Source organism: Colletotrichum fructicola, assembly GCF_000319635.2.
Source record: "Colletotrichum fructicola Nara gc5 chromosome Unknown KSG_Nara_v1_contig04, whole genome shotgun sequence".
NCBI lineage: Eukaryota > Fungi > Ascomycota > Sordariomycetes > Glomerellales > Glomerellaceae > Colletotrichum > Colletotrichum fructicola.
Window position 1 is genome coordinate 3,252,800 of NW_027094054.1, and position 11,325 is coordinate 3,264,124.

Consider the following 11,325-nt stretch of genomic DNA (forward strand, 5'->3'; position numbering starts at 1 on the left):
AGGAAGAGACGGAGGGACCTTTTTCTCTGGGAGGTGGCAGATTTCTCGCGAATCGTTGGTCCCACGTTCTTGGGTCCCCTGTCTTCCTTGGAGGCCGCTGTCTTGAGGACGGCACTGCCGGTTATGTAATCAGCTACAGGGCACCTACCTGGCGCTAAGGCCCCTTTCCGTTGGTCTGGTGGGTTCTTCCTGACACCTTCCAGCTTGACAGGGATGCTGCGGCGCGAATACGTGTATTCGGTAAAGCTCAGAGACAATTTCCAACGACTAGCTGAGATGAACCATCCCGCGTCCAATCAAGCTTCCTTTCGAGACTAGAGGTGATGCTAAGCTTCAGGGTCTTGCACTGCCACCCGTGCCTGGATAGTTCCGTCGACCGAAGCTGGACCGGTTCTTGGCGATGGATTCTCTCCTTCACCACTCGTTGGGCGGCTTTGTGATCTGTTGGTCTGTCAATGGAGCCGGCGCCAGAGCCAGCCTTGATCGAGGATGAATATGACAACACCCTTGCCTGAATCTCGCGTTGTCAAGTATCACCAGATCCGGCACCACAAAAAGTCCAGGCGAGGATGTCTCGAATGCAAGACGAGGCGTGTAAAGGCACGTTTGCCCTCGCATCGTTACTAGGCGAACAGCAACAAATCACTAACACGTTGTCCGTAGTGTGACGAGAAGAAACCGACATGTTCAGCATGCGCAAGGCGAGAGACACAATGCCATTACGTGGAGCCAGGCCTCCGAAGGCCCCCTGGGCAGGAGAAGTCCGGCACTGGTAGTCCTCAGACAGACACCGACGACGCATCCCCCAACCATCGCCAGCCGTCACCAAGCTACGAAACCATCTACACCCCAGAACACTTGCTGCACCTTCGCCTCCTGCACCACTACAACATCTGCACGGTGCAGTCCTTCACCGACGCCTTCCAGCTCGAGGGCTTCAAGTCGGAGGTCCTCCGTCTTGAGGTCCCGAGCCTGGCCCTCCAGCACCACTACCTTATGGACGCCCTCCTCTCCGTGACCCTCCTTCACCTGGCCAGCACAGATCCGTCCACTGACCTCCCCGTCACCAAGTACCGAGACCGCGCGGTGAGGCAGCTTCGGCACCAAGTCGAGCAGGTATCAGAAGACAACGCCCGGCCCGTTTTTATGGCTTCACTTTTGCTGTCCGTGACTGCCCTCGCAGCCGATCGGCACACGGGCTATGATGGTATCTGGCTTACGAACTGGCTTGCGATGGCCATCGGACCGCGGATGATGATCGATGGGCTCAGGAAACAAGTGTCACTCCGCCCCACGCCGCAGAGGAGTATACCGCTCGAACACGCTGCCCCTGTAGCGATTCCACTGGATCTGGAAGATGCCCTGCGAATGGACGCGGACGACGAGGACTGGGAGTTTCGTGAAGACCTCCAACGTGCGGCAACCGGGATTGGAAAACTTTTTGGCTCGTTGGCATGTCCTACCTGCGATGGCTGCGTGGCATTCAAGGCCAGGGCATGGCCGTTCTCATTCGTCTCGTCGAGGTTTGTGGACATGGCTCGTCAGCTGAAGCCCAGGGCTCTGGCCGTGATGAGTTACTACCTGCCGTTCTTCCACTGGTTTCCCAGGGTTTGGCTCTACGAGGACGTGGCTGTCCAGGAGATGGAGAGGATTGCGTTAGCAGTCGGGAGCGAGTGGGCGACGCCTTTGGCTGCCCCAAAGGTTGCTGTTAGGGTCAAGGATACGAGCCTCCTGAAGGAGTACCTACTTGGGCTTGTGTCCCGGGAATGTCTTCGAGACGAGAGTGCTTTTGAGGGATTTGTCTGATTATGGTTGATAGAACCGAGCAATCGGAAAACAAAAGAAAGGTATGTATTATCTAATGTTCAGGAGTACCCCTGATTCTAACGCGGGCGGTTCAAAATCAGAAACCGATGAGACTTCTAGATACGGCTACTAGTCATACAGCCCAAGCTTGCTCGCATAGCTGGTCATGGCGGCATACTGTATTCACAGCACACCTCCCAAGAACATCAACCATCCATATCCTGCATAGCCATTATCTCCTTTTTGCCGGGCACATACTTAGCGGGGTGGAAGACCGCCGTAACAGCCACGACACCAAGCATCAGCAGCGCGTCAAAAATGTACAAATACACCTCCGTCGAGAGTAGGACGCCATCGTTTCCTTCGACATACTCGACGAGTCGAAACAGCGATCTCACAAAAATCAGGCCGCTCGCAACGTAGAGCACACTCATCACACCCCTCCATCCTCTGATGTGCCTCTGCCAGCCCGAGTTAGCTTCTTCGTGCAGGACGGCGGGCGGCACGCGGTCCAGGAGTCGACGATGGAACACGGCGGCCGCCACGACGAAGAGACCAAAGAAGATGAGCTGGACGGCCAGGCCGAGCAGGATGATGGTCTTGCCGGTGTTCATCGAGTTTGCCTGGGCGAGCAGACCGGCGCCCATGACCTGGACAAGGAAGGAGAGCACGTCGCCGACAACGAATATCTTTGTGAGGCGCGAGGGCTTGATCGGGGAGAGGGGCGCGCATTGGAGGTAGAGGATCAGCCGGCCGAGTACCATGTAGATCGAGGCGGCGAAGAGGGCGGGGGCGACGAGGAGGCAGAGAGTTTGGATCATGAAGAAGCCGAGGTTGCCCGTATCGGTGGAGGAGAGAAAGCGTCCAAGGTATCCGGCGATCTCGACTGTTGGAAACTTTTGTCAGTGGTGATGTGAGGTTGTGTGGCCAGTAGGGGACAACGTACGGAGACAGCCGATGATCAAGGGGATAAAGTACCATGCCCGCCGGCGGACGATGATGAACACGTGCCATGCGCACCCGACTACGAAGCCAATCAAGAAGATCATGGCAGCCGCCCCCGAGGGAGAGTACTTGTAGAGGTTGTAGGATGCCATTGTCGGGTTCCGGTGGGAGGAGGACTGGCGTGTAAGTGAGGTTGAGACGACGGAGACGAGATGTAAAGACTGGATGATTTGAATCTATAGACTGACTCTTGGAAGTACAAAAAGAAAGGCAGCGTTATATACAAATATTCCATTCGAGATTTTTTCACCCCATCCTACAAGTTCCACCGCATCTCTCCCTATCTCGTCAAGCAGCACCATCTCGCATCTCGCACTTCGCATTTCGCATTTGGCTATCGACACGGTGCAGTCGGTGAATTACACACACATCCCACGCTCCTCATCGGCCCTTTCCGCCCCACCACGGAGCATTCCATCGCATTGCACCACAAACGGGGAGGCTATGTTTGAAAAAAAGCCCAGTCTGAAGGATGGGGGCCAGTCTCTACAGCAGAACCCATCCCGTACGCACGAGATTGTGTTGTGGGGAGAGGCTACGCTCTGCCGGTGTAAAGACCCCCAATACAGCGTATCAGGACGTCCAGTACGCCTAGTGAGTCCCTGTACGCTAGTAAACTCAGCCCCTCCGGTGCCCGGGGTTCATCTGAAGTCCCGGGCTTGCCCAGCGCCCCCATTGCACTTTGGTATGTAAACTTCTGCCCACATTTTCAAGGCGTCGCCTCAGACCTCGCTTTCGCATTACAAGACCGAGGGCTGGAAGCATGATCCTTTTTCTCCCACTTCATCACTTCATCCTCACCCCCTGATATCTCACGCGTCGAACAATGATGACAATATAAGCAAGAACACGCTGTCGAAGGAGAACTGACATATACCGGCAGTACGGCACACACACACCACACACATACGACTCATATACGGCACCTGAATATGAACCGCCGGGCTCACAAAAAGTCGAGGAACGGCTGTGTTGAGTGTAAACGCAGACACATCAAGGTGAGTAATCTCATGAGTCTACCTCACAACAGCCTACTAAATAAAGCTTCGTCTGTACTGACATGAACAACTCAGTGCGATGAGACCCGCCCCAAGTGTAAAAACTGCACCATCATCGAGCGGGAATGCGTATACAGGACGCCGCCCCCAGCGGCGGTGCCCGCAGCAGTCCCCGCGGTAGCACCCGGGATCGGCGGCGCTGAGGGTGGTGCCGAAACTTTGCATTCGGGTCCGAGTACGCCGTCTAATACCGCCGGATGCTCTCCCTTCGCCGACGGCTCCTCCGGGACGCCGGCTCATCAGCAGCAGCAGCAGGGCGTGTCGCCCCTCGCGTTCCCGGACCCCTCCGTCATCCGCTCCGGGCCGCAGGTCAACATGGACCACATGGAGCTCCTCCTCACCTTCAAGCTCGAGCTCATCATCCCGGAACTCGACGAGCACCTCCGCGAGTGGGGCAGCCGGATCACGCTCAAGGCGGGCGTCGACGCCCCCTACCTCATGCACGAGATCCTCTCCGTCTCGGCGCTGTACCTCTCCCGCGCCAGGCCCGACCGGAAACAGTACTACACGGAGCAGGCCGTCCAGCTGCAGATGGAGGCCATCTCCCTCTTCAACTCCTCCACGACCAGCAGCTTCGACATTGACGACTCCAACTGCGTGCCCATCACAATGTTCACCTCCCTCCTCGGCCGCCACCTCTGCATCGACGCCCTCGCCACCCCCGCCGCCGCCGGCCTCGACGCCTTCCTCGACAGCTACCTCAACTTCGCCCGCCTCCGCCAGCGCGGCGCCCACGTTATCCGCAGCGCCCGCGCCGCCCTCGAGAGCTCCGAGCTGCGCCCCTTCCTGACCTGGGGCCCGGGCCTGCAAGACCTTATTGGGGAAGGCCACGCCTGCGACGGCCTGCAGGACCTGATCTCCGCGGCGACGACGCTGGACGCAACCTCCGCCGCCGCGTGCAGGCGCGCCGCGGAGCTGATCCAGGTGTCGTTCGACAGCTGGGAGGACCGCGGCAGCGTCCCCGGGCAGCAGCGCATGGTGCAGATGATCTTCACGTGGGCGTTCCTCGTGCCGGAGGAGTTCGTCGCCATGCTGAGCGGCCGCCGCGCCGAGGCCGTCGCCGTGCTGGGGTACCACGCCGTCATCCTCCACTTCGCGCGGGACATGTGGCAGATTGGCGCCGCCGGCGCGCAGCTGCTGACCGCGGTGGGGGAGCACCTCGGCCCCGGGTGGGAGGAGTGGCTCGCGTGGCCGCGCAGCGTTGTCTTTGGGCAGACTTGAGGAAGCGTCAAGGTTTTGGGGAGAGAATTCCCAAGTGGATCTTTGGCATTAGACCTGTATTGAGCCGCTGACGGCGCAGAAGCTTGTGCAAAGGGCCAAGGAGCTGGTTCTTCCCTCGTGACACAGGGCCCCCCGACGGGTCATGGGAAAATAGCGATGCATCCAAGATGCGTCCCATGACTGTTGGCATGCCCTTGGCCAGCTCGAGGCCCGAACGCGGTGGGAGGACCATTTCGAAGTACTCTAGGCCTCGCCCTAGTCAGGCTGAAGTGAGGTGCCCGCGGTGATGGCCAAGTTGCTGACAATGACCAAAAGAGCACTCGACGGTGGCAGCGGCACATTAACAGCTGATGGTACGGGTTGCGGACGATGACTACCTCGGCTTTGAAACAAGTCGTAGCTGTTGAGAGCGCACCATCTGTCACGTTCGGCAGCCCAGACAAGAGTATGGATTGATGGGCAGAAATGTCAAGGCCCATCCGTGGCAAAGTAACCAAGTTCAGTACGCCAATAACGCCGTATGTCGATCAAGGTCGACTGGCGTGATTGGTTTTCAACCGCTATCTATGAGCTTGCTGTTAGCCATGCCACCAGCCAGAAGATGAGTTGGTGACGCTCGGGCTAGATAGATCAAACCGATTCATCGGCACTATATGTCAGAGCTACCGATAGTTCTCTGTTGATAAACTTCAGAGATCTTACGAGGAGAAAGAAAATATGATTTTAACGCTGCATGCTACGCTAAAGACCACCCCTGAATGATACTTCAACCGATAATGGCTCAATTTAGTACACCTTCTTGGTGATCCTCACAAGGATCACACTCTCCGTCAACTTCCCGTCACAATCCATCAGATGTACGAAGCGGAATCCGCCCCTCAAACGGTCAAGTCTCACAGCCGCCCACGCAGCCAAGTCGTCCCGTCCGATCTCGTCGTCTCTAACGGTGAATCTCACAAATGTCAACTCCTCCACGACGCCTGGCACGCCCGTGAACTTGAGCTCTTCGCCCTTGAAGTCGGGGTCGATACCCCTGTTGGACTTGGTCTTGGCCTTGTACTCGCCCTCCTGCTCGTGGCCGTCGTTCTTGATGTGCGCGCCGGGCAGGCGTTCCTCGGGGGATTCGACGTGAATCTCGACCTTGACGTACGGCTTGAAGCCGGAGACCTTGGTGTCGCCAGGAGGAAGAGGAAGGTTTTGGGCAGCCAGGACGTCGATTTGGAGGTCCAGGGTCTTGTATGCGATCTGCGGCACGTCTTTTGCCGCGTCGGGGGCAGGTGGTGGTGAGCCGGCCTTGATACAGCGGTAGCCTGTTCTCTTCATCAGCACAATATCACACTACTAGAAAAGAGGAAACTCACCCTCGGGCTTCAAAACATAACCAGACGTGCCTGCGAACATGGCCTCATTGAGCATCATCCCCTCGTCCCAATTCTGCCAGTTGAGCGCAACAATCTGAATGCCCCTGCGCCAAAAGACAGGAGCGTCTAGGTTGGATGACCCGATACGCAGGCCAGAAGGATAAGCCCTCATCAGGTAGTGCCTGTTGTGATGGAATAGAATTTCGGGCTGCTTCTCGTGGACCTCCATAACGCCCTTCTCCGACAGCGAGAAAATGTGCGTTGGCATCGACGCCTCAGGCTGCGTGAGTGACTTGAACGAGACACCCCGTGTGTAGATGCCCAGCCTGCTCAGCGCCTGAATAATCTTGGATTTTTTCTTGTTCGCGGCGGCAGCCTTCTGGTGAGGGGCTTCACCAGCTGCCGCGTCGTCACCCTCATCTGATTCCACAGCGTCACCCGTCGGCGGTGCGTACTTCACCTTTACCAAAATCTTGCCCTTTAGGTCCGCCGGTCGTGGCAGTTCTGCAGCGTCGACGTCAGGTGTCGGTATCAACATGTCCGTCCAGCAGTCCTGCATAATCTTCACCATGACCTCCTGTTGTTGTGCGCTACAGTGAACCTCCAGGCTAACAATCAGGGGCGTGTCCGACGCGACAAAGCCATAATCGCGAATGGTCTCGCAAACGTGGCGGAAGGGGACCTCCTTGGTGAGCGTGTATCCGTGGAATACTTGAGGCTCGATGCCGTATGGCTTAGGCGACGGCGTCTTCACCAACTCAACCTCCTGCCCTTCAGCGGGCGGGCTTGTCGTAGTCGTTGCATCCGTTACTGGCTTCGTGGTCGTTGCATCCGTTGCCGGCTTTCTGGTCGTTGTATCCGCTGCCGACTTCGTTGCAGTTGCCGCCGCCGCGGTCGCCGTAGGCGGGCTGGCGCCCTCCTTCTTCTCAATCCTCTCATCCATCTTCTTCCCCAGGGACGTCTTCTCAAGTCTGCTGGACAGCGAACTCGGCATCTTATCCTTGAGCCTCGACAGCCGGCTCTTCTTCACCTTGGTCCCGGCAGCAACCTCCTCATCGCTGCTGCTGACCGAGGTGCCATCCTCGTTGTCGGAATCGTCGCCATCCCAGACGTCAATCTCGATGCACCGGCATCCCCTTTGCAACACGTTCTTGTAGGCATTCGTGCTCGATTCACTGTACAGTTGGTTTCCCGTGAGATATGTGTTGTGGCTGGAGCTGATGAAGTAGCTCGACAAAGGGTAGGTCAGGTCCGTCTCTACAGCAGGGCGTGTGATGGCGGAGTGAGTAGAGGTCATATAGTCCAGGAAACCGTTAAAATCCAGCTCCTTGTCCGAGACGCCCTCGATCGCCTTGAGATGCTCAAGGGCTTCCTCGTCGGCTTGAACGTTCTTGACAAACGATGCGATCTGCTCCTTGTGCCATTTCTGATCATCCTTGCTGGCGTGGACGTTGAAGATCTTGGTGAGATGAGGCAGGATAGACTCGTTGAGTGACTTGACGGTGCGGTGATGTTCGCTGGCGCCGCCGCCTGCCTGGGGCGTGGAGGTGCCCGTTCCCGTCGGGGACACCGTCGGTTGGGTCGTGGTTGCGGTCGCGGTTGCGGTCGCGGTTGCGGTTGCGGTTGCTGGTGCTGCGTCCGCCATGGCTAGTGTCGATGTTGAAAGAGCAAAAAGAGGCGGTGAGGTTGGCGATAATGAGTGAAATATGTTGTAGGGTCTAGGGAGAGGACGAACGAGTATCGCAGGCAAGTGAGACGCCAGATGATGCAAGTAGGCTATGAGATACAGGACGCGTCTCGTATGCTGGTGTCAGTCAACCAGTGAGCGTGGTTGAGCCGCGTGGTCGACGTCAAAAAAGAGATCGACTTGTTTTGTTTGAACCTGAGCCTGGTTTTTTTTTTTTTTTTTTTTTTTTATAACATGTGGCAGTACGTCAACCCGCCAAGCAGCGATACGTGTGAGAAGAGGACAGAGGAATCTTGTTTCCCGACCCGCTCCTTTCGTAGTGCACAAATTGCAACCGAGCGACGATCCAGAAGGTGCTCAGCTGGGCGGTAAGGGTCACAGAGGGAAGGGTCGAAGCTGAGTGGTTCCTCATGTGAAGTGTCCCCCGGTGATGCTGCCCCCCTCCCCTGAGCTGTCGGGGTCACGACGTGTGGTAATGGCGTCACAGGGTTCTGGCCTAGCTGATCTTTAGCGGTAACAGGCCCCCGGTCCAGCCCAGACCGCTGGGCTCTAGCTTCTTAGCTTCTCAGCTGGGCTCTGTCCTTTGGGGGCGATATTAATAGCGAATGGAAGCCCCTTATCGATAGCAACGACCTGGACACGATGGAACCCACGACCCCGCCAAACCCCTTCCTCTACCCCTCATTTTAGTGCCGGAATGTCGGTCTGGCATCCTTGCACCTGAAACCTCTGGTATCTCTCGGACCTGTGGTCGTCGTATGTGAAAGACGATTAGTTTTTTGGTGATAAGTTATTGTGATCACTATACAATAAGCATTTGACTCGTTCACTTTGGTCCGATGTTGAAATGCCGCCAAGGTCCCGGAACGGCTTCCCGAGCATGAACTTGCAAAGTACGAGGAACGGGCCGCACCCGCTGTGTGTGGGCCAAACTCATGCTCAACTCGCTTTCATCCCGGCCCTCTCTTGTTCTCCATTTGGTTTCTTCATGTTCCCGGGATGCTATATCGAATGTCGTTTATTCGTACTGTATCGCTCATAAATGTCGTCAGGTCGTAAGGCGTGATAGTGACAGTATGTACATATCCATCCACCACAAGCCCCCTCGCCTCTGAATGTTAACGTAATCGTACCAAGAAACTCGCCCATTATTTCGTTACTTCCTCCTCCTCTTTCCGACCTTCTTTCTCGTGGCCTTTCTACCCATGTCCCTTTTTCTTCGCAGCCATTGCGCCGCCACCTCTCCTCTCACTTCTCTTACTGCTTCTGCTTCCTATTCACCAGTCAACTTCTCTCCCCAAAAAACACCTCTCACGGCCGGATTGGCGATGTTACTGACGTCCACGTGTTGGCCTTGCTCATCGTCCGCTTCCTCATCATGGCCATAATGTCCGCCTCCATGTGCTCGATGTTCTTCTCCAGGTCGGCGTCCTCGACCGCAAATTTGCCTTCCCGCCGACGGTCGAACATGATCCATCCGACGACGATGACGACAGTCAGGGGTATCGTGATTGCGAAGTAGACCCAGAGCGATTTCGAGATGACGGGATCCGCGTCTTTGGCGAAATCAAAGAACGTCATGCTAAAGACCGAGGCCAGGAAGGTGCCGGGCAGGAACACCGCACCGAGCAGCGAGATCGTCTTCATCGCTGTGCTGTCCCTCTTGCTCGCGTGTGCCAGCCGCCTCTGCTCACCAGCCATCTGGAACTGAATCTTTGACTCTCGCTGGGAGAGCAAGTTGTACAACTGTCCGCGAGTCAGCACATCTTACCCGCTCTCCAGGGAGGCAGAACACATACCGCGCTTCGCTGGATATGGAGTCTCTCCAGCGTGGTCGCCTGGTAGTTCTCAATGCCTTTTAACTTGATCTTGTAAAAGTCCAGCCGGGCGTTCATGCTACGGTGCAGCTTGTGCAGCTCTACCGTGAACTTATCCATCGGCACTTTGTGCTTGAAAAGCGCCATTGCAGACTCGAGCTCCTTCACGACCTCCCGGTACGCCTGCGGCCGCTTCCACAAGACCTGGCTGTGGCACTCGACCAGGTCCCGGCTGATGGCGTCGACTTCGAGATATCCATCCTTGCTGACGTACCCCTCCTCGTCCTCGATCTCGTTGCGCATGCTGACGGCATGCTCCAGCCTGCGCAGCCAGTCTCGCGCATCGCGCTGCTTCTGGTCATTCTGCGACGACAGGTCGTGGGAGAGGATAATGACGGGGAGCAGCATCGGGTGGCCGACCTGCTTCGCGCAAAAGCTGAGGTGGCGGATCGCAGCCACAATGTCGGAGCTCGGGGTGCCCTTGACATACCCCGACGTGATGCCCGTCTTGAAACGGTGCGACAGCATGATCTCCCATCCTCGGGTTTTGCCCTTCTTTCGCACGTCGGACTTGCGAAAGATGATTTCTTGTGTTGAAAACGTCAGTGAAAGATGCAATGAGGGGAAAAAAGAAAAAAAACTCACGAAGCGTCGGGTCCTCGTCTTCCTGGTCGTAGGCGGACCAGAAAAATGGACCGACGACGCTGGTCCCCTCAATCGCCCTATAGGGCAGCCTCATGGCTCTTACCATGGACTCGTAAGCATCGGCCGTGAACGAGATTGTGTGAGGAGTGAAAGTGTCTTTGTGCTTGGCGTTCTTCTGAAGTCTGTTCCAAAGTCAGTCTCTCTTACCCCCAAGTCTCAATTGAGAGAGTTGCCAACACTAAACGAATGCCACTCATCAACTCGACTCCCTCCTTCACTTTCGGCGGCTCGAATGCACCCTGAAACAAACACAGCGTCAGCCCAACACAGCGCTCATCACGCGTTCCGGACAGTCTTGTAACTGGGCCCGGCATACTTACTCGTCGATACAGGAAGTTGTCAAACTCATCCATTGTCAGAGGATGCTCCTCGCACGAGTCGTAAAACGGATCCTGTTCAATTGGCTCAGTCTCAACCCACACGATGTGTCTCCGGTCTCATCGTCAGATTTCTCCAGACTAGACAGCCTTGTTCTTACCGAATAATTGAGTATCTCAACATAGTGCGTCGCCTCGGTGACTTGGCGGCACTTGCTGACATGCTCGCGGAACATGTAGTCGTCCATCTTGAACCTTCGAATCCTCTCTCTCGATTGGCCGTTCAAAACAAACTCGCCAATCCCTCAAGAGACGAACAGAAAAGCCAATAAAACAAAACCACGGCTA

At 56.4% G+C, this 11,325-nt stretch overlaps 5 protein-coding genes across 5 annotated transcripts; 2 read left to right on the forward strand and 3 right to left on the reverse strand.

The window, feature by feature from the left end:
- Positions 1-489: 489 nt before the first annotated feature.
- On the forward strand, positions 490-1,939 carry CGGC5_v007701 (Sterol uptake control protein 2; the record flags this gene model as incomplete). Its single annotated transcript, XM_066151892.1, has 4 exons — positions 490-594; positions 664-1,755; positions 1,820-1,847; positions 1,908-1,939. 4 exons carry the CDS (start codon positions 490-492, stop codon positions 1,937-1,939), a joined length of 1,257 nt encoding a protein of 418 aa, XP_066008796.1.
- Positions 1,940-2,012: 73 nt separating this feature from the next.
- On the reverse strand, positions 2,013-2,855 carry RTM1-4 (Protein RTM1; the record flags this gene model as incomplete). The annotated part of the gene is made up of 2 exons (XM_032024962.2): positions 2,013-2,692; positions 2,753-2,855. 2 exons carry the CDS (start codon positions 2,853-2,855, stop codon positions 2,013-2,015), a joined length of 783 nt encoding a protein of 260 aa, XP_031878411.2.
- Positions 2,856-2,896: 41 nt separating this feature from the next.
- CGGC5_v007703 (Sterol uptake control protein 2) lies at positions 2,897-5,090 on the forward strand (the record flags this gene model as incomplete). Its single annotated transcript, XM_032024961.2, has 5 exons — positions 2,897-2,934; positions 3,009-3,026; positions 3,389-3,496; positions 3,695-3,809; positions 3,885-5,090. The coding sequence occupies 5 exons, from the start codon at positions 2,897-2,899 to the stop codon at positions 5,088-5,090; spliced, it is 1,485 nt and encodes a 494-aa protein (XP_031878406.2).
- Positions 5,091-5,876: 786 nt separating this feature from the next.
- Positions 5,877-8,096, reverse strand: CGGC5_v007704 (1-phosphatidylinositol 4,5-bisphosphate phosphodiesterase 1; the record flags this gene model as incomplete). Its single annotated transcript, XM_032024960.1, has 2 exons — positions 5,877-6,400; positions 6,452-8,096. The coding sequence occupies 2 exons, from the start codon at positions 8,094-8,096 to the stop codon at positions 5,877-5,879; spliced, it is 2,169 nt and encodes a 722-aa protein (XP_031878358.1).
- Positions 8,097-9,395: 1,299 nt separating this feature from the next.
- On the reverse strand, positions 9,396-11,225 carry CGGC5_v007705 (uncharacterized protein; the record flags this gene model as incomplete). The annotated part of the gene is made up of 7 exons (XM_032024959.1): positions 9,396-9,411; positions 9,478-9,884; positions 9,938-10,542; positions 10,601-10,782; positions 10,838-10,899; positions 10,981-11,052; positions 11,139-11,225. 7 exons carry the CDS (start codon positions 11,223-11,225, stop codon positions 9,396-9,398), a joined length of 1,431 nt encoding a protein of 476 aa, XP_031878404.1.
- Between the last annotated feature and the right edge of the window lie 100 nt (positions 11,226-11,325).